The sequence below is a fragment of the Mollisia scopiformis genome (assembly GCF_001500285.1).
Source record: "Mollisia scopiformis unplaced genomic scaffold LY89scaffold_8, whole genome shotgun sequence".
Lineage (NCBI taxonomy): Eukaryota > Fungi > Ascomycota > Leotiomycetes > Helotiales > Mollisiaceae > Mollisia > Mollisia scopiformis.
In genome coordinates, this window is record NW_017263588.1 from 1485658 (window position 1) to 1506381 (window position 20724).

General features: G+C 47.7%; 7 protein-coding genes across 7 annotated transcripts; 5 read left to right on the plus strand and 2 right to left on the minus strand.

Annotated features, from left to right (window-relative positions):
- Nucleotides 1-175: 175 nt before the first annotated feature.
- Nucleotides 176-1080, plus strand: LY89DRAFT_780489 (uncharacterized protein; the record flags this gene model as incomplete). The annotated part of the gene is made up of 3 exons (XM_018222386.1): nt 176-480; nt 613-1012; nt 1063-1080. 3 exons carry the CDS (start codon nt 176-178, stop codon nt 1078-1080), a joined length of 723 nt encoding a protein of 240 aa, XP_018073925.1.
- Nucleotides 1081-1281: 201 nt separating this feature from the next.
- On the minus strand, nt 1282-3042 carry LY89DRAFT_706239 (uncharacterized protein). The gene is made up of 6 exons (XM_018217509.1): nt 2571-3042; nt 2427-2515; nt 2339-2372; nt 2136-2249; nt 1556-2053; nt 1282-1477 (listed from the first exon to the last, which is right to left on the minus strand). The coding sequence occupies exons 1-6, from the start codon at nt 2643-2645 to the stop codon at nt 1361-1363; spliced, it is 927 nt and encodes a 308-aa protein (XP_018073926.1). The 5' UTR covers nt 2646-3042; the 3' UTR covers nt 1282-1360.
- Nucleotides 3043-5220: 2178 nt separating this feature from the next.
- LY89DRAFT_774072 (Clavaminate synthase-like protein) lies at nt 5221-6415 on the plus strand (the record flags this gene model as incomplete). The annotated part of the gene is made up of 4 exons (XM_018221956.1): nt 5221-5418; nt 5483-5647; nt 5703-5786; nt 5846-6415. The coding sequence occupies 4 exons, from the start codon at nt 5221-5223 to the stop codon at nt 6413-6415; spliced, it is 1017 nt and encodes a 338-aa protein (XP_018073927.1).
- A 183-nt stretch (nt 6416-6598) lies between these two features.
- On the plus strand, nt 6599-7754 carry LY89DRAFT_494779 (uncharacterized protein). Its single transcript, XM_018207922.1, has one exon. It carries the CDS (start codon nt 6782-6784, stop codon nt 7319-7321), a length of 540 nt encoding a protein of 179 aa, XP_018073928.1. The 5' UTR covers nt 6599-6781; the 3' UTR covers nt 7322-7754.
- Nucleotides 7613-9428, plus strand: LY89DRAFT_717048 (UDP-Glycosyltransferase/glycogen phosphorylase; the record flags this gene model as incomplete). The annotated part of the gene is made up of 6 exons (XM_018218308.1): nt 7613-7748; nt 7799-7880; nt 7929-8277; nt 8325-8683; nt 8747-9116; nt 9168-9428. The coding sequence occupies 6 exons, from the start codon at nt 7613-7615 to the stop codon at nt 9384-9386; spliced, it is 1515 nt and encodes a 504-aa protein (XP_018073929.1). The 3' UTR covers nt 9387-9428.
- Nucleotides 9429-10584: 1156 nt separating this feature from the next.
- Nucleotides 10585-11929, plus strand: LY89DRAFT_494892 (heat shock protein 30). Its single transcript, XM_018207923.1, has 3 exons — nt 10585-11157; nt 11215-11672; nt 11723-11929. The coding sequence occupies exons 1-3, from the start codon at nt 10838-10840 to the stop codon at nt 11728-11730; spliced, it is 786 nt and encodes a 261-aa protein (XP_018073930.1). The 5' UTR covers nt 10585-10837; the 3' UTR covers nt 11731-11929.
- A 198-nt stretch (nt 11930-12127) lies between these two features.
- LY89DRAFT_731972 (S-adenosyl-L-methionine-dependent methyltransferase) lies at nt 12128-12784 on the minus strand (the record flags this gene model as incomplete). The annotated part of the gene is made up of 1 exon (XM_018219633.1): nt 12128-12784. The coding sequence occupies one exon, from the start codon at nt 12782-12784 to the stop codon at nt 12128-12130; it is 657 nt and encodes a 218-aa protein (XP_018073931.1).
- Between the last annotated feature and the right edge of the window lie 7940 nt (nt 12785-20724).

A 20724-nucleotide genomic window follows, 5' to 3' on the forward strand; every position in this document is an offset into this window, starting at 1 on the left:
ATATCAGGGTCAATTTTGCCACTCCTTTTGCACCTACTGCTTCCGCTGGGCCCAATTCACATCAGTCGGATCTGATCAGCAGTTTCAGTCCAACAACCCATAAGAGCTGCTGAATTACCTGGCAAAACATAAGAGCGTTACTAATGTGCTTTTCACTGGCGGAGACCCGATGGTCATGTCCGCCGAGATGCTCCGGCAATACGTTGACCTAATCTTGAAATCACCAGCATTACAACATTTTGACACCATCCGAATCGACACAAAGTCGCTTGCATACTGGCCATACCGCTATTTGACGGATCCAGATGCCAAATCCATGTTGAAACTTTTCGAGGACGCAGTATCATCAGGCAAGCATTTAGCTTTTCAAGCACATTTCAGTAACCCAAGAGAATTGGAGACACCGGTGGTCCAAGAGGCTATTCGAATGATAAGCATGACTAGTGCCCAGATCAGGACCCAAAGCCCTCTGATCCGAATGTAAATGATGATGCCGATACTTGGGCGAAAATGTGGAGGCTCCAAGGGAAACTTGGACTGGTTCCTTACTACATGTTAGCCTGGGCTCATTTTGGACTGTCCCTGGAAGCTTGCTAACTAACCATACTGTAGGTCCATTGAGCGAGATAGCGGAGCAAGACATTATTTCTCAGTCCCATTACTTAAAGCATATAAGATTTTCAACACTGCATACAGCAAGATTGGTGGCGTAGCGCGCACAGTACGCGGCCCGTCAATGACGACGCTTGGTGGAAAACTTGGTATTGCAGGAACGCCCACGATCAATGGCGAACCCGTGTTTGCATTGAAATTCTTCTCGACCCAGCATGGATTGAGCGGATGTTTTTCGCAAAACTCAACCCTGATGCGGTCTGGTTCGACGAACTGGAACCCGAAAAGGAACTCTTTTGGGAAAAAGAATGTGCGGAGATTATCAAGCAGTCGGATTCAGTCTCGTCAGGACAAATGTTCTAAGGGCGTTCTAAGTATGATGATTAGGATTGAAACGTTTGTAAACTTCCTTCCGTGTGCAATCTGAGGAAATTGCTAATCATAGTGCAGCTCAATGTCACACGATAAAAGTATAGGCTCAGGGAAATTGGTCTATTGAAGATGTGAAATAAGATTTCGAAAAACTCTGAAGGTATGATAGGGCATAGTAAATAGGGCTTCTGAAGGTCTAGTGAGTGGTGTTGCGCACCAAGTTTCATGTCGTCCTTGTCACGCTTTAAATCCAACGACCCTAATGGCTACAAGACGTTTCTATACAATGATTTATCCATTTATTTTCTTAATCACAGCCACTGGCATTGGTTCTACATCTTTAAATGCGGCCAACCAATTTAGATTTTAAACTTTTTCAAGTACAGGTAGTCGTCAAGATTCGCCTCGACACTCCGCTGAATGGTTCGTGCCTCATCTTCCCAAACATTCTGACCCACTCAGCAAACTCAACCGACGGATCAAGGTCGTCAATCTTAATAAATTGAATTCCATCAGTTTGGATGTCGTATATATTACTTTCTAACCTGCACGGAAAAAGGAGGCTACTTACAGAAGGTCGCAACATGAGAGAGGTGCTCTGAATGGCAATATCATGGAATGGAGCCCAATCTTTGAACAAAGCTTCGGCTCGCTGTCGATCATCGGTTTTGTCCCAACAGATCATGTATGGTTCAAACGGAATGTCGACGGACGTGCAAAATGCTTTTATGACGCGTTCAGGATCTGCCAGCAAGTCGTCCGCATCTACGACACAAATATCGTCCGGCTCCGCGGTCGACGTTTCTTTTGCACATGCATTGCTTCTTCCAATGTGCCCTATGCCCTTTAGGTAGTCAAAGAAAACTCGCAGTTCTCTATTGCCGCTGTCCTTCGAACGAAATCCGTGCCATCCAGTTAGAGCTGATTTAGGAGGCACGGAACACTTATACAGGCTGGGGATGCTGAGACGTGGACTGCGAATCAGAAAGGCAAAGTGAAACGTGCGAAGAGTCTGGGATGGGATGATAGTTGGGTTCAGCTGAACCGTTTCGGGAAGTTTCATATCCCTCTAGGTTGAAGATGAAAAGTTAGCGTCTGGGCTCGAAACCTTTGAAGCAAGATTTATAAATTCAAAAATGTTCCAGCCCTACCCCATTTCCATTTACCTCCGACTTTGCGTGGCGTAGTGATGGTACAATAGCGGAAGGTTCTCCATCCGGCGGAATTATACACTTCGCAAAATCCTTTACCAAAATGCGTTTTCCCTATGGCATATTCAGTGATGTCAGCTCGGATAACTGATGTCCTTATTGGGAATTGGCTACTGCTGGAGGAGATATTAGACGAGACCTACATCAGCGCCTGCTTCTTCAATGATCTCCAGTGCCCTGCTATAAGTATACTCATCGTAATCGTTTTCCGCTATTTGTTTGGCTGTCTACCTATCACTCAATCTTTCTGGCCCAAAATAAAACGCACCAGTAAATGGCTCATGAACACAAACAACATCTTGCGCACGGGTCAGGAAGATCTGAGAATGAGTCATTATTGAGGTTCATTCTTAGCTGTTGCAATCAGATGCTTGCCCTTTCAAATGCTGTGGAGCACGCTCTTGGGTGCGTCACCAATATGATTGGTTTATGTCGTTTTTCGACAGCCATAGCAAAGGTTGGCACCAAGCGGGTGCTTTGATCAGGTTATTGGATAAGTTAAATGAATTCGGTCAATCTACTTCCAAAGCACTTGGTGATGCTCAGGGAAGTCCGCAACGCCTGGATCCCTTTGGCGCCTCGTTTTCTCGATTCGGCTTACAATTGAACGACAATGAGGCTCAATGGTACGAGCTAGGCCAGTCTCGAATCCTGCGAGATTTAAGTAAACGATAGCATGTATCCCGCTAAGATACGTGGAGAAGACTACTTAGATGTGAAAAACACCAACGTTGGCTTGTGGCTCTGGCGATAAGCCGCGAGCGCATACACGTGGAGGAGACTGTTGGATTGCAAGAAGAGATCCCATCCCCAGATGTTGAACCGTCGCTCTCGAGATGAACCGCAGGCCAAGCGACGTGGCACAGGCTACTGGACCGAAAAAAAGACGATCCGTAAAGGTTGGCCGGTGGCTCTCGCGAGAAGCCGCAAGTCACGCTACACCCTATGCGACACTATGGTCTCGCAATAGGTCCTCGGATGGCGTGAGGTGCATCTGCATGCATGCTACATATGCAAAGATTTCCCAAACAGATAGTCGTCATGCGGTTGCAACAGATGTATCCTTGTGAACCGGGCGTTGGTATTTCTTTTACCCCGACCTATTACATGTCATGTGTATTTGACGAGCCTCATTTCCACTTCAAGTTTCCTTATACTTTTCGCTTTCGGGTTCTGTGCATGCTTTCAATCCAATGGTCAAAGCTCTATATAAAATTCCTCCTCCTTGGAAGTTCAATATGTGTCGAAACGTGACAGCAGCACTCGTTTTACCAATTCCTCACTTATCGCACTACCGTCTGCGCTCTACGCTATTGTGTATATAGACTCACTCTCAAGCCTCCCTGCTTAAGAGTCCGGGCTGCTCTGTCAGTAAGTTCTCATATACCTCCATCTTTCCATGCCAACAATATGACCCTGCCGAAAGTCCCTGGTCTTCGTAATGTCGATGGACCTGTCACGGGCAAATTGGCGTCTGCTACCATTTGCAGCCTACTGAGTGAGAGGCTTGAGAATATTGGCGGGATATTGAGTGAACGAGAAAAAACTCAAATTTAGGAATAGAATCAATCGCCTCCAGAAAGTGTCGAGTCGTGCGTGCACGAAGTGTTTGAGCAGCAAGCGCACGCCAGGCCTCACTCACCCGCCATATGCTCGTGGGATGGCGAAATGTCCTACGACGAGCGGGAAGAATTATTCACACGACTGGCAAACCATCGAACTGTGTATGCAGCTAGCTGGATATAAGACCTTGGCTGACATTGGACGGGAGAGTCTTGCGGTGGTCGAAGGCGGCGTGCCAGGTATATTTAAGCGGCTGTCAAAGATTTGAAGTTGCTAAGATCTCGACATACCAAGCATCTTTCCTAGGTTATGGAGTATTTATTGTGTCTCGCCACGTTTATAAAGGTCTGGTATCTTGGTTGGAATGATTCGCAAGTCAATTCGATTGTTATAATATTCGTATCCTGTCCCTTAAGCTGCGGTTCAGAACACCGCTAGTGCGGCCGCTAGGTTTGCTCAGCGAGCCAGTCAAATATTCAGGATTCGCCAGCACAGCAAATCACAGAAGGCAGAGTGGGGCCGTGCCGGGGGGTAGTGTTTACCGCAGCTTAAGGGATAAAGCACGATTTATGAGTCCTTCCACTTTAGCGTAACGAAATTCACTGCCTAATTGCAAATACGGGTGGATATATTTATATTACGGTTCTAATTTGAGTAGTCAAGAAGTCTTAGATACAATTGAGGGTCAACAGACTCCTTACAACTTGGAAACGTCTGTACTTCTACTTGCGGGCACTCTTTCAGCTTCTCAAAATGGCCGAGTAGCAAGGAACTAGCAAAGGATTAGAAGGCGGTATTGTAGTTGGTAATGTATTTAATTTTTGTCTATCATATGATTGTTCATATGTAATGTAACCTCCCAGTCTACTAGTCTCTATTTAATCATAAAGACAAGCGCAGTAATTAGCTAATTTGTGCGTTACAACCAACATTTCACATAATAAAGGATAAGCTTTTCAGGTTTAGCGGGAACAAGCGCCCCTAGAAGAGGATCAGCCTGAATTGCATTGTCAGCACTGGGCAACCTCTGAGGAGCTGCTCTTAGGAGTAAAGGACCTCCAAACAGGCGAAGCTTCAGTCGACTGTGCCGCCAAACCAAAAAGGAGTTGCAGAACCCAAGAAGAAAAGAAAAAAAGGAGAGAAACAGGGAAAGAAACTAGATTTTAGGGCGGAGAAATGGGGCGGATAATAACTTTTATTGATGGTAGCGTAGCCGCTTAAATGGCCATGAAGTCTTGTAATGTTTTTGATCCTTGTCCATCATGATTGTTTATATGTAATGTAACCTCCCAGTCTACCAGTCTCTATTTAGTCATAAGCACGAGCGCAGCAATTGGCCAGGTACCTGCCGTGCTGGACGTCTAGTCGGTCCGACGAAACTCCCTGATCTTGGATTTAAATAGCTTGGGGTACCAAGGCTCAGGACAAACTACCTCCAAGAAGGACAAAATACGGTATCAAAATGAATGCAGGCTTGACTGAAGTCCTCACAACCCCTAGGGCTTTCCCGTCTATCGAGTTATCTCGATTTATTAGCGGGAGCCACGATGACCAGAAGCGCTTTTGCACTGAGTTCGTGGGAGCATTGAAAACTTTCGGGTTCGTTAGCCTCACAAGGCATGGCATTGATGATGTCACGGTGGAAGAGGCAATCGATTGGGTACAGAATCAATATAACTCCCAGGCTCTTTATGTATATCATCCACGCTGATGAATATTTCTAGAACAGAAGATTCCATGCGCTCCCAGTCGATATTAAGTTAAAGGCAGCCCATCCAAAGGTGGCAATTCCCCATCGTGGATATTGCTATGTAGGGCAAGAGGTAGTTTCCAATTTAACGGAACAATCCACAAGACATAGACATGGTTCTACTGTAGTGGATATCAAAGTACATAACATAGCGTACAGTTGTTTATACACGGAAGCTAGGCTAATAATTTTAGGAGACATTCGACCAAGGCCTAGAAGACGACCAACTGTGTCTCAATCGCTGGGTGGATGAAAGCGATCTTCCGGGATTTCGTTCGGTACTTGTTCATGTCCCTGTTCCATTTGGTCGTTCACTAATGATGCATATGTCGTGTAGTTCATGGAGGCGTTCTTCCACATATGCCATGCTGTCCACATCGTGCTTCTACGATGCATAGAGATTGGACTGGAGTTGAAACCAGATACATTTGTCAGCAGATGTTCCGCCAACACCAGCGAGCTACGCTTGACGCATTATCCGGCTTGCGACGCCGAGACGATCCGCAGCGGCAAAGCAAACAGGATATCGGAGCACACCGACTTTGGAACCCTTACACTTCTCTTCCAAGACAACGTCGGAGGTCTTGAGATAGAGGACCAGACGCATCACGGTACCTATCTGCCAATTGTGGAGCGCCGAGGTGAGGTAATCGTCAATATCGGTGACTGCATGCAGAGGTGGACGAACAACGTCCTGGTCTCGACCAAGCACAGGGTCCGCCTCCCAGTCGACTACGCTGAGCCGAGATTGGGAGACCGGTATAGCATAGCTTACTTTGCGAAGCCGGGTCGCGACGAGAACGTCGCAACGTTGGACGAGTTCATTTCCCCGTCTTTTCCAGCTAAATACGGCGCCATGACGGCTTGGAATTATTTCCAAGCCAGATTGAATATGTTGTTCGTATAAGGTGCTAGAATTATTCATCATGTTGTTCTATTATACGAGAAAAATACTCAGAATAGTCATTGAACTTACCAATCCCTCTTTTGCTTTTCGTTAAAATTGTAAACATATCTGTAATCACTACCACTGTTGCCAGACATGTATCAACTTCAATAAACAAATCACTATGGCAAGTGTGAACAATTTGACTGTTCAGCGTATGAAATAGCTAAAGTGAGATACGCACAGCAGCTTGATAATCACCGAACTAGTAGTACTTGCACTAGAATACGAGATAACACTCGATCGCCTTCCAAAATTGGCACGAGGCTGGAGTCTGGACCAGTAAGTCTTCTATCTAGGTGGCCATGACCAACAAATATCGCAGCGATGTATTGCTGGTTCGACGCGCTGAGTTTGTTGAAGGAGCAACGTTCGTGTTTAATCCACACGGAACTCACAGATGATAATGGCAATACCCCATGGGATTGCTTCGTGTTTGTTCATAGCGTTCAGCCTACGCATCTTGGCTTAAAACAGCCGAGCAATGCGGAACGCGAAGCCTTCGAAGATCTATACAAAGCTCACCGAAACGGCAGGTTGCAGAACGAGATAGAGTATCTCGAGATCGCCTTCGGAGAGGTCATTAATAGACAGAGCAAGGAGGCAATCACGACATTATCGCGGTTATCCGAAGACATGAAAAAGCAGCGGAATCTTGTTGCTGCTGAAACATACCGAGTAATAAGCCTGCAGATACGACAGAATATGTGGGAGGCTGCGATTGAGGCTGTCAGAGAGAGATTCGAGGCGCTACAGGCAGAAATGAAAAGCTCTCCTTGGGACAGAGAGGTGCGAGTTGATAATATGCGGATAAGTCATCTCAAAGTAGTAGAGAAAAAGGCGATTATGACTGGAGGGAGGATATAGAAAGGCAGTCAGTAAATCATTTTCGCGGTGGATTCTGAATAAGTTCTTCGCTTGTCGTAACTCTCAGTAAAAGCAGCCAATCAATTCAGACGGCGCCGGAGACATTAAAGTCACTAAACCCTGTGGAAACATTTGCGCTCTTAGCGAGCTGACAGCCCTATGGTCAGCACTACTGAATAGGGGGATGCGCCATCGAAGGTCTCTGCATAAAGAGGTCCTTTTTCGAGCTTCAAACTCCATGTATGCCTTTGGAATTTTGATTTGACGAATTATCTCGAGACAGATACCGACATGGCTTACACGCAGCATCATGTTTGGCTTCTCGTCCCGGCTTGGGGACACATCACGAGTGGAAATGCACTCATGGTGCGCATGTTGCAGTTGAATCCGTCGCTAGTGACCACGGTTGTGCATCATGCTATGACTTGTAAGCTCAAGCGAAATCGTGGGGGAAGAGATACTGACTATGCATCATAGTGGCCAAAGCTGAAGCAGACATTGCTCAATATGCAGATATACCAAAAGACAGAATTCGTCTTGTGGGTGTTGGAGATCCAGAGTACAACCATCAATCGCTCGTACGCTTCAATTGCTAACCTCTCTCCAGAGTCGCGAAGATGGAAGGAGCCAACTTCATGATGGTGGCATTCAAACAGCTCGGTGACGGCTGGCTCAAGACCCTTGGAGAACTCGCCGCAAATGATGCGGAATGGCCCAAGCCGACAGTACTCATCCAAGATCAATTTGGCACCAACATGTTTCTTCCAGATGCCAGGAAGATTGTGGGACCAGAATGCAAGACATTCATGCATTGGACGCCAAGCACAAGCTGTTTTTATAGCTTTCTAGTTCCAGGCAGGCTTGGCGGGTTTGCGGACTATGAGGAGACCGTTGAGAAGTATCTCAAGGATGACAGCCTTCGGGATGGAAGGGAAAGACCTGGGATCTTGGAAGAGGTGAGCACACTGGTCAGGTGACAGCTTCCGACTAACAAGCGCTTTAGGTGTGCAAAGCCAAGAACGGGACTGATCGACTCAACGGCACAGTTTTCAAGATTCCAGGAATGAAAGACATGTACGACTATGAACGTGAAGCGAGCAACGGACCAACACCTGCCGGTCTTGCTCCAATGCTCTGCACAATGGTCGACCTCGCGAAGAACACCGATGGAATTATCTGCGCATCATCTGAGGTTATTGAAGGAGATGCTCTCAAAGCATGTGGCGAGATACAAAAAATATACGGAGTCGGTCTTTCTGTTGCACCAAGGGGGTGGAGTTCAGGACTCGCTCTCAAGGACGACAATATCCGAAACTTTCTGGATAAGTTCGAGCCCAAGTCTGTGCTATATATATCGTTTGGGTAAGCCAAGGAAATCATGCTCCTGAAGATCTCTTCGACAGTCACTGACTGTTGCAACTCAAGCTCCATGTTCTTTCCCACCACTGAGCCAGCTCACGTGACCGCTCTGCTCACCACTCTCGAATCCTGCTCCTTCCCCTTCATTTTTGCCCTTGGTGGCCGTCTAGCAACCAACTCCCTCGATGAATCTCTCATTGAGCGGATCAACGCTTCCGGGAAGAGACTCATCCACAACGCATGGGTTGATCAACAAGCAATTCTTGAGCATCAAGCTGTTGGTTGGTTCTTGACACATGGTGGCTGGAATAGCATTGCGGAGAGCTTAATTCAAGGAGTCCCGATGATGATTTGGCCGCTCGCGCAAGGTGACCAAGCAACTAACGCAGCGTTGTTGTCGACACGAGAAAAGCCATTGGGATTTGAGTTTTTGCAGGTGAGTAATGCGAGTATTCGCCCGGAAGTCTGAGAGCTGATAGTGGATAAGATTCGTCAAGGTAGCGCGAAAGGTAAAGCTATGAGGACTGGACAGCTAATTAAAGGTGACCTCGAGAGTGTGAAAGAAGAGTTCGAAGCTGTTTTCACCAAAGCGCGTGGTGAAGAGGGCGAGAGGATCAGAGACAATACAAAAGAACTTGCCGCTGAACTGAGGAAAGAAAGAGATGGACGAGCAGACGCTGTGATTAAGGAATTGGCATTCATGTGAAGAGGTCGCAATTTTAGACGGAAGTTTATAGAAATGAAAAGTGCTAGTCTCGCTTGAGATCCTCAGCCCCCCTATTTTCTTTCGCTTAACAGAAGCTATGCTAAGAAAGGCAGTTCAAATGACTCGGATTATGGTAGCATGGTTCGGCATGGAAATTAACAGGTAATGGCATGATATCCAAGAGCTAATGATCAAGAAGGGGCCTGAATGCATCTTTGAAGATGCCCTTAAACGGATGACCAGCTCAGAACGTCGCGATCGGAACGCCCCACCATAGGCCGTAGCCGTTCATCACAACACCAACGAATGCAAACTCGAACTTCAGGCAAAACAATAAGGAGGAAATGCACCGATAAAGCTGCAAGTGGATACAGGCATGAGACATCAACAGAACCGCCATGCCCAGATCTCGAGATCTGCAACAGCCTGTATGGCCGAAGCTCACCCCCCGGCATGCCTCTCTAGAACTTTCTGTGAATGCAACATTAAATAATCAAAGTATTGCGGTATGTAATCCGGAGGTAAATGTCCACATGGCGAACCCGCTCGAGCTGCCGTTGAGTGTGGTCACAGCGATGTCGCACATTGGTCGCCACGATCACGATATATCGTTTCAATATCATGTTCAACTATACCCCTCATCAAAATTTGATCCCCTCAATAACGTTCGATGCGGTGCAATACCTAGCCCTCCAATTGAGGACTGCGGATGCACCGGAGCTTTCCATCCATACGTCGATCATTCATGCTCATTATCGAACGAGAGTTGCAGGATGCAGCACTGTTCACACTTTGCTCCTACTTTGCTCCTCTTCTCTCAACGGGACTGGCCATCGCTTTACTTTCCCTGCCGGTACTGCCAAATGCCTGTCTTTGCAATGTCGGTATATGCGTCAATCATTCAATGTTCCTCATTGCTCGGCTTCAACATCCTCATCCAATAATTGTTCGACCACATCCCGAACATGCCGAACCCCTTGACCACAACCACCATGTTTCTCTTCACGATCGTCCAACAATCTTTCTTCTCCGCAAAACATAACACCACCACATCGCCGTCGCTTCCGCGCCCAAGCACGGTACTGAAATGGTTTTGGTCATCATTTCCTGAATAGCTTCATCACATGCTGCATTCTTTTTTCTCACTCTCTGACGCATGTCATCATCTGATTATGGGGTTCTTTGCTCGCGGAGGGAGAAGGATTCCGGAGGCTTCCCAATGATCGTGAAGTATCGCGATGCATGGTCAGCGATTGGAACCAGTTTTCTGGTCGCTTTCCCGGAGTGATTGTCCGTTTGTCAGATGCCGAATTCTCCATGATGTGATTGTTGGATAGAAGAGGGGTATATAATTATGCCACGCCCGCTTCCGTTCAAGTGATGGTCCATTAAGACAGTAAATCAAACACTCAGTATATCCTCGGAAAAACAAGAAGTCGCACAAATTCGCAATGGGTGTCATTCTCCTCGATCGATCAAACGATGCTCTGAACATCAACCCTCCCGTTGGCACATTCCATCTAGTCGTCCATGGCTCAGACTGGCTATGGGCAGTCTGCGCGGTGTACTGTATTACTCTCATCGCGACAATTCTTCTAGCTTATTTCGCCAAGCAAGGAGAGAAGATCTTCCATTATCTTTTCATAATCTCCCTCCTGACAGGCTCTGTTACTTACTTCGCCATGGCCTCGGACTTGGGCTCTACTGCTATCAGGACTGCTGACAACACCGCTGGAACAAGACAAATCTTCTATGCTAGATACATCAATTGGTAAGTCTCAGCCATCACACCCCATCAATTGCAAGAACGACAAGCTAATGAGTAAAGGTTCGTCGGCTGGACCCCAATCGTCCTAGCGGTCGGACTCGTCTCTGGCGTCTCATGGGCTACAATTATCTACAACATCGCTCTCGTATGGGCTTGGGTAGCCATCTGGCTCGCTGGTGCCATGACTCCCTCAACCTACAAGTGGGGATTCTTCACCTTCGGTCTCCTCGCCTACTTCCTCCTCTCCGCATCTCTCCTACACATCGGCTCCATCACAGCCAAGCGTCTCAACATCACGAGGCACTACTCTGCTCTTGCCGGCTACCTCGTCTTTTTCTGGATGCTATACCCAATCGCATGGGGTGTCGACGATGGAGGAAACAAGATTGGTGTTACGAGCGGATTCATCTTCTTTGGTATCTTGGATCTATTCACCGTCCCGTTCCTGTCCATTGGCGTCTTGGTCTTGGCCAATAGTTGGGACTACAGGAACATGAATCTGTACTTCACGCAATACGGTCGGGTTGCTCATGGAACGGACTTGCCTGAGAGAGCTCACGAGGAGAAGGTGGCTGAGGCTCAGGCTAGTGCTCCTGCAGCTGCAGCTGCACCTGAGACTGTCTAAGCCAGCGAATGGTGGGCGGTGATGAAGATTGATGATTGACGATCAATGACGGGAAGGGAAGATGGACAAAAAACATGCGGGGCCATTTCTTTTGTCAGTCTGTCATGATACCACTCGTTGCATGCTATCTTGATGATACCATTCGTGTTGCAGCTTGGTGTGTTTGAGAAGTTTTGGATGGAGGAATTTCTCTAATGTTTAATAATACTTTTCGACTCGATGTACACAACTTAGTAACACGAAAAATAAATGAGAATTGGGGACAAAATTCCATATTCATGATTCTCGTCTGTCACATATCGATGAAGAAATTATCCCTCATTCTACCCCGCCATCAACCACTTCGCATCAATTCTCACCCTCAACAATCGCCAACATGAAGCCATCCATCATCTCCTCCTCCACCCCCTTATGACTACTACAAGTCGTAATCAAACTCGCCTGCACCCCCCTCATCTTCCCCACCTTACTCACCAAACTCCCCTCCGCCCCCAACTCCTCCTCCTCCAACAACTCCCTCACCACATTATCGACATAAATCGCGCCACCCACCCTCGCAAGTTTCGTCGCCCACTCAAAATAGCTAAATTGCTCCTCCCACGCCGCATCAATAAACACAAAATCAAACTTCTTCCCCTCCGCATGTAACTTCGGCAACACATCCAGCGCCGCCCCCAAGACAATCTCCACGTCCAGCCCCTTCGTATTCTCGACCGCAACGTCGCGATGCTTGGGATTAATCTCAATAGACGTTACGTGAGCGCCGGTGCTCGCGAACCAGATCGTCGAGTAGCCGCCCAAGGTCCCGATCTCGAGGACGGTCTTGGCGCGCTGGAGCTTGCATTGGATGGCGAGGTATTGGCCTTGGAGGGGCGTGATGGTTATATCGGGGAGGCTGTTGGATTTGGAGTTCGAGAGGGCGGCGTCGAGTTTCGGGTTGGGGGTTAGCAGGTGGGCTTTTCCGAGAGCGTCGATTTTGCTGGCTTGGTGGAGATGGTTGGGCATTTTGCTGTGGGGGGTTTTGTGAAAGTGTGTGATGGGTAGTGGTTTGGAAGGAAGTTGAGGATGGCTGCTGCGAGGGGTATCGTTGAAGAAGGTGGTACAAGGAGACAAAGTTACACACGAGAAGCGGGTTCAATTGGAAACTTTTGTTGGAAGAAGAAGACTTGAGATATTCAATTGAAAAGGAGACAATGGAGAAGAGAATAGGGCTACTTATACCTTTCTCATAAGATGTATATGTTTATCTTGCACGTGAAGGTATCTCCGAAGCAGCTCGGAAAATAGGCGTGGGTACGGAGTCGGAATATGAAGTGCGGAGTGTTCTTTGGCGGCGGCACAGCATTTCATCGAATCACCAACTCCGCATCGCTTGCAACATGCCAATCACTGCTGTGATGCTTTACCGAGTAGCCCCATGGTATCAGATTGTACGCACGTTTTGTCATTTTTGGGCGTATACTACCATTTATTTGTGTGACGCTGAGGTGTACCTAATTCCGCTGTTTGTCTCACTATCCCAACTTCCTCAGGCAGGATAAGATGAAGTCCAATCCTATTCGCATTCAACAACTATCTCCGACGTCAATTCCCTCCTTATTTCTTACCATAGTTTACTGCTTGTCTCGCTTGAAGAGTGCCAACACAGCATCGTTGCTACATGCAGCAGCAACATCCTAGAAATCATTAGCGACAATATTTACAGATCGAGAAGGGAACTCACCAAAGCTGTTCTCTGATTATTATCCTCAGCCATCGGATCCAGTCCCCTTTCAATCAAGAACTTGAAAGTGTCAACTGTGTCCCTGGTGGAACGGTTGAACCTATCGTTCGCTGTCTGCTTTGCAACCACATGCAGCAGCGTCTCACCAGTATTGTTCCTCGCAAACAGATCCGCACCAGCGTCCTCCCAAGGCTGATAGAATTCTCTGTGGGTGCAGGGATTTCCTTGACCGAACATAGAACCAGGACCAAACAGGGAGCCAGAGGAGGAGGCAAAGTATCCAAATACTGGGGTTTGGCCGACGTTATCCTTCTCGTTGATTGACAGACCGAGATCGAGGAATCTCTTGAACATAGGAAGCCACGACTCCCCTGCCGAGGGCGAGCATAGATGGTGTGCGAGATAATGGAGCGTTGTTTTGCCGTCTCCGTCCTTGTCTAGTGGATCTGCTCCTGCTTCCATCAAGGTGTCTCTGGCCCAGAACCGCTGTCCTGATGTCGCGACATGGAATGGAGTGTTGCCTTGAGCATTCTTCTGAGCGACAAGAGAAGGTGCCTTGTCGAAAAACATACGGAAGGCCCTCTTGAATTCGTCACCATCATGCCCTGCTTGAAGCATGAGATGCAATACGTTATTTCCCTCGTGGTCAACCGCTGTTAGATCTCCCCCTTTCTCGAATATCACAAGGCATTGACACGGGTCACCCAGCTTTCTCTGCGGGAGTCTCGATGGAGTGTTTGAGTGCAAGAAAGATTGAGGACGACCAGCAGCTGGGTTCGTGCTAGCATAACCCGATTGACAAGCGGCAAGAAGGAGAGTTCTTCCCTTGGGATCTCGATGTTCAAGCTGCAAATCGGGAAGTTCTAGGAACGGATCTATAATACCCCCAGTCTGCATTATATCGTGCAGTATCGTTCCATCCTCACTGTATTGAATGTAAGGGTTCGCTCCATGTTTCAACAACAGATTGAGGATTTGAATGGCGGAGTCGCGTTTCTTTGTTGTGTTGAATTTTGGGTTCGCAGCATAATGAAGTGCGTAGTATTCAGCATCGACCATGCGATTATTGGTTCGCTGGTGAGGAAGAAGCTTCGAACGGTCAATGGGTTTGGGCTTTATGTTGCAGTCAGCACCAGATTCCAGCAAGGCAGCCACAGCCTGGACATCTTGTGCATTGATGGCGGAGAAAAGGACTGATTGATCTCCAAACGAGATGTCTGCGCCATGCTTGATGAGAAGACGGACGAGTTCAATGTCATGCATTGCTTTATTGAGGCACGTTAATCCTTTCTCATCCATGACGTTAGGATTTGCTCCATGTTCGAGAAGAATCTTCGCTGTTTCCCTTCGACGATAGGTACCCATAGAATGGTCTTTGCTGATAGCGACGTCTAATGGAGTCTGTCCGTTCTGATTCCTGAGTTCGGTGCTAGCGCCTTGGGACAGTAAGTACTCGATAGCTTCGGTTTGCCACCAATAATTAGCCTGACATAGGATATGCAGAGCACTTCCATCTGGCATAATTTCACTGCCACCAGATCGGTAAACACGCACTTTCGGTTGAATATTGACGTCTGCACCAAATTTCTCTACCAGGAGCTTGATCATATCAAGATTCGGCAACGATCTGGATGCTGCCGTTATCAGATATGGTCTGAGAGAATCGTGGGGATTCTGACTCTGGCTCTCGATCCCGTTCACCCAACCAGGCTTCGAAATGGACGATCCAAGTTTATCAAGCATTGACACGTAGCCGTATCGTGCCAGAGTGGTGAACAGATCCCAGTTCCCAGGTCGTGGTGTGAAATCAGCACCCAAAGCTGGTAATTTTTCTATAGCCTTATGTTGCCTCAGCGCAAGCAAGTAATTGCTGATCTGTTGGGCATCTCCATCTTTACCAATGTAATCAGTCGATAGTTCTGGATTTATGGTATTGAGAAGATATTGTTGTTGAAAGGGCTGAGCAGTGGAACTGGCCCACGGTTTGTTTTCCGCTTTGGCAGCTGCCATCGCCTTTTCCACGACCGGCAACAACTCGTCGACCATCTCAGCACAACCTTCGGAGACGGCTAAGATTAATGGCGAGGAGTTCTGAGCGCGTCTGAATGCGTGATCCCTACTGAATATCACGGGGGAGCCGTAGTCTATCAAGAGACGGATGATCTCCCGTATTCTAGTAGTATCATCCTCCGTAGAGATACTACTCCACATCGATCGACGTTGGCCTTTCTGACGCTGCTGGTTCCAGAAATCATTCAGCGAAACTGGTCGCAATGGATTGGGTCTCTCAAGATCTGTATCTTGTTGAATCCTCTCTTGTTCGAACTCAATGCATGCATGGAGTGGCGATCGCTCATTGTTATCCAGAATATCTGGAGCAGCACCCGCTTTGAGTAGCAAAGCTACACTCTCAGGACGGCCAGATCGACATGCATAGTGAAGTGCAGTACGACCAACGCTGTCACGCAGGTGTAAGATATCCGTCCGCCCAGTGCTAGAGAAATGTTCCAAGAGAAGGCCGATCACGTTACTCTCCCTCGCTCTAGCAGCAATATGGAGTAGAGACATATCATCGTTGGTGACAGCGGTTGCATCCGCACCATGACGGATCAGTCGTGCCACAAGGAACTCAGAGATTGTCGCTGCCAGATGTATGGGTCGAACACCACTGCTGTCTTCGGCGTTGATGAAGTCTGAAAGCCCAGTCTTGAAGATTTCCTCTAAGGGATCCAGCTTTTCAGGACCAAGATACGACGGCGGCGAAAGGGTCATTGCCACGTGGAAAGGAGTTTGACCAAGATTATTACGAGCCCCAGCCGGTATCCCAGCGTCCAACAGAATGTTGATCAGGCCAACGGTGTATTCAGCGTCACCAGCGGTGTAGGTAGCCATAACTTCGTGGAGAAGAGTATTCCCGGCATGGTTTGTCGTGAGAGGATCAGCCCCAGTAGCTAGAAGATTTTGAACCTACGAAACAAAGTAAGTTTAGAGGGTAAGACAAATATACAAATTGACTGACCATGTTTGTGTTGTGGACTTTTCTGCAAACGAGATGTAGAATATCATCACCATTATAATCGCGAGCTTTGATATCTGCACCAAGATTCAAGACGTGTTTCAATGGATCCTCGCTGTGGTGCATATGTCTGTTCAACATTCGCAGGAGATATGTTCGTCCTTCCTTGTCTTTTGTCTCCAGATCAGCGCCCGCTGCAATCAGACTTGGCAGAACAGAATTGTTGCCACCAGGCATTGTCTCTTTAAGAGCATGTATCGCGGCTTCTCCCGCCTTGTTTCTGCAATTTAGATCAGCACCGGCATCCAGAAGATCTTGAAGAGTGCCTGCTGGATGGTAGGACGTTGAGAGTAAAATATGCAGTGGGGAATTGCCCTTCGAGTCTCGGATATTCCAGTCTTTGACATGCGGGAGTAATGGCTTGACGTTTATTTCATGGATGCAGTTCATCATAGCGTGGACAGGAGTTCTGCCGTCTGACGAGCGCCGCACATCTAGACTAGCTCCATGAGCGAGAAGTAACTCGATCAGAGATCCGGAATCTTTATGAAGGGAAACCAAATGTAAGGGTGTGTCGCCTGAGTTGTCCACCACAGACGGGTCGGCTCCTGCTTCAAGTAGGATCTTGGTAATTGAATCATCCTCTTGGTCGCCCCCCTTTTCACCAACAGCGTAATGCAATGGCGTCTTTCCAGACCCATCAATTGCATTAATATCGCCGCCTGCATCGAGAAGTAGTCTGGAACATTTCGCCATATTCTCAGGATCAGACTGTCGCGAGACACCCCGTGGACCGTTGGGGCCGCAGACAGCATGCATCGGAGTTGAGCCGCTCTCAGACATTGACATCATATGACGATAATTTACGGACCGCTTATTGGGATCTGCACCATGCTTTAGAAGAGCCTGCATTACTTGATAATGTAGACCTTTGGAGGCGAGGAACAGTGGTGCGTCCATGTGCTCTGGTGGTTCGGCGGAGACTTGTGGCAGTGCAAGAAGCAGATCTACAACTTGTATTTTACCATGGGTCGCAGCCCAGCCCAGAGCTCTGTTGAGGTCTTTCGTGTCCAGATAGGGGATCATCTCCTGTACTGACTCTGCACAACCTGACTGTGAAGCATACATCAACGGGCTCTCACCTATTGTGGACGGGGAGTTTCCGCAACGACGACCGGGATCTCTTGTTTTTCCTGTCAATGGGCTGACTCCTGCGCTGAGCAGCAATTTTACAATTGCATGGTGATTGACTTGAGCTGCATAATGTAATGGTTTGAGCCCATTGTAATCGTCCAAGTCCGGATCAGGTACTTTCTCAAGTAGTAGAGCAACAACTTCGGTGTGACCCTTGGCAGCTGCCCAGGAAAGAGGAGTTCGGTCGCGATTATCTCGGCCATTGATCTCATCCCCACGCTCAATGATGTGCTTGACATAGACTGATATTCCTGCCCAGGAGGAAACGTGCAGAGCCGAGACCTTAGACAAGTTTTTGGTGTGTGCCCAGACCATATCAATCCACGCTCGGAAATGGCAGTTATCTGTTTTCATGAAAGCATCTAGCTCCCCAAGAAGAAGTGCATCAAGAGATCCTGCTTTGCGAATATGGACGTACCAGTTGTTCATCGCATAATCCAGGAATGGAAACGACATCTTGATTCCTTGCTGGGTCTTATTTCGAGGATAGTAGAAATCGGCATCGTCGTCTCTTTCTTCCAGTTTCCAGCTGAGTAGGCAGCCCGAGCCGAGGTACCCAAGACAGGTATGCCCCATGGATTTGTGAGCCTCTTGAGAGTCGATCACAGGAAACTGAGGATGCGAGTTATGCGGTGCTTCTCTCGAAGTCCTCCCCGAGTCAGTCAAGAACTCCGTGAATGAGTGATGTATAACTGAAACAGTTTCGTCTTCCAAAATCTCGAGAAGAGGCCCACAAGCAGCACGCACTACCGCTTTGGTGTCTTTTGCAACTTTTCCAGATTTGTTTTGTGAATCAAGCATCGCTGCAAGCTCCAGAAGACGAAGTGGTCGTGATGAGTGAGTGACCCACTGTAGGATGGTAAGTTGCAGGTGCTGTGGTATTTGGGTCCGAAGAGCATGATCATAAAGCATCCCATTGTACATATCTTCCAAAGTTAATGGGAGCCAGTCCAGACTTCGTTGAATGAACTTGATATCTGGAATCATCTGTTTCATGTGATCCAGAAGTTCATCCATCATGAGTCTTGCATAGAGAAATGAGCCCTGTGCCTTCAGCCCGATCGCTTGTTTCACAGCACTTCGAAGTTCTGAGTTCATCTCAGAGTGCCTATCTAGTCGATAATCAACATATAAAGCAATGTCTTTGTCGACTTTCAGCTGTTCAAGTCTCACTTGAAGGATCGATGGATCCTTCAAAAATGCCTCGATACGTGGTAAAGGACGACTTGTCATCACCAATTTGATCGATGAAGGCCTCCGCTTGCCCAGACTAACCAGATTCTTGAAAAAATCTTGTTTGTCGATATCCATTTCGTCTAGGGCATCAACGATGCAGTACACTTTCGGTAAAGAAACTAGCGCTTGCAGGATATCTTGCCAGAACTCGTTGGTCGAGATATTGTGAAGAGCTCGCCGATCGTCCATATATTTCTTCATTCTGGCTTGAAGGGGCGGGGAGTGATTGAGGGTCATTGAAATCCAGTCTCTGACCAGCGACTGCGGGTCATGATTTGTGGCGATGATCTGACGAAAGAAGAACGTGACCACAGGAACATTCTCCTCAATTTTCAATTTGTTTGCAATCATGGCCGCAAACACGCTTTTTCCAGCTCCTGCAATTGCCTTCGTCCAAAGTGAGCCATGGTCTGATGAGTCGTGCCATTGGCGGTAGGCTTCTGTCTCTTGAATCCACAGGCCGGTACCTGGGACGTGAGAGTTCAGATGTTTGTTATATTCGCTGGACTCGGCGCCATAGTCAGTTGGTTGAAGCCACTTCTGGATCTCAGCGAGGACCTCGGGGGCTTGTTGAAGAATCTCATCGTCGTTGTAGCCATCGATGTCATTATCATCAAGTAACACAAAGTCCTGGCCCTCTGAATGATCATCCATGGTTGAAAAAATACTGATCAAAGGATTCGGGAGACTTCTGTCACGAAAGGCTGATTGAAACAATTTGTCGTCAATATAGTAGGGCGGCGAGACGTTCTTCAGATTGATCAACCAGATAGAATATAAATAAGATCGTTCTCGTTGCCTGGAGGTTGGTAGCCTGCTGAGCTGTGAGGCTGCTGCGCCTCAAATCACGAGTTGTGACTCCGATAGGAAAGGTAAGGACCTCATTGGATGAGACAGAAGATCAACCCAACAGGATTTACGGAGGATTCACATGTCGAGGCGTATCGAGATGTTTACCTTGTGGCTTGTGGTAGGAGCAACTTAAGGTAGCGTTACCCTGGGCATACCCATGCCATGGCTCGCGCCCGCTTAGTAATCACCACATCTGAGAATAATTCGGGTTCATCAGCGAACACTGACTGCAACATCAAGCTTCGGTATCTGGCAATGAAGTGATTGCATATTCCCCACAACCTCGAGATCTGCCGAGCTTCCCCTCCAAGCACCATGCGACTCTCGAGCGATGGATTTTGTTTCTGCCGCTCTTGGTGTATCACTCGTTCAGGTTCGCAGTCGTCTTCGTACAGCGAAGCAGACTGTCATTGCTATTTTGTGTACGAAGTACTGCATCCTTCCTCTTGACTGAACCTTTCAGGCTTTTTGCCCCGCCGATCTTCTCTGTCCCATAATCACAATTCACGAAGCAAACGGCTCTGCGGACGCCAGTCAACCAAGCCTGGCCTTCCGTGGCCCATTTTCACGAACATCTTGAGCCGCGTTCTCATGTCGAATCCACAGCCCCATTAACACTGTCGATTACATACCTTAATACGACAAGATTATCACGAACGTTACACGCAGAACGATCTATATTTCTGCAAAGCAGACACAAGGCGAGAAGGACAGCTTGTATAATAGCAGTTCGTCTTTGGCTCTTGACGTTGGCAATATGAGAAGGGCGTCGAATGGAGCAGACTGATGCAGACGTAAAGGCAGGATGTCTTTGCAGTACAGCAACGAAGCCGCAAGTCCCAAGCATACATCTCGAGGCCTTGCTGTTGCCAAGGACTGACATCATGCTGGTCTATTGGTGGGTGTCAAACCTTCTTCTTCCAG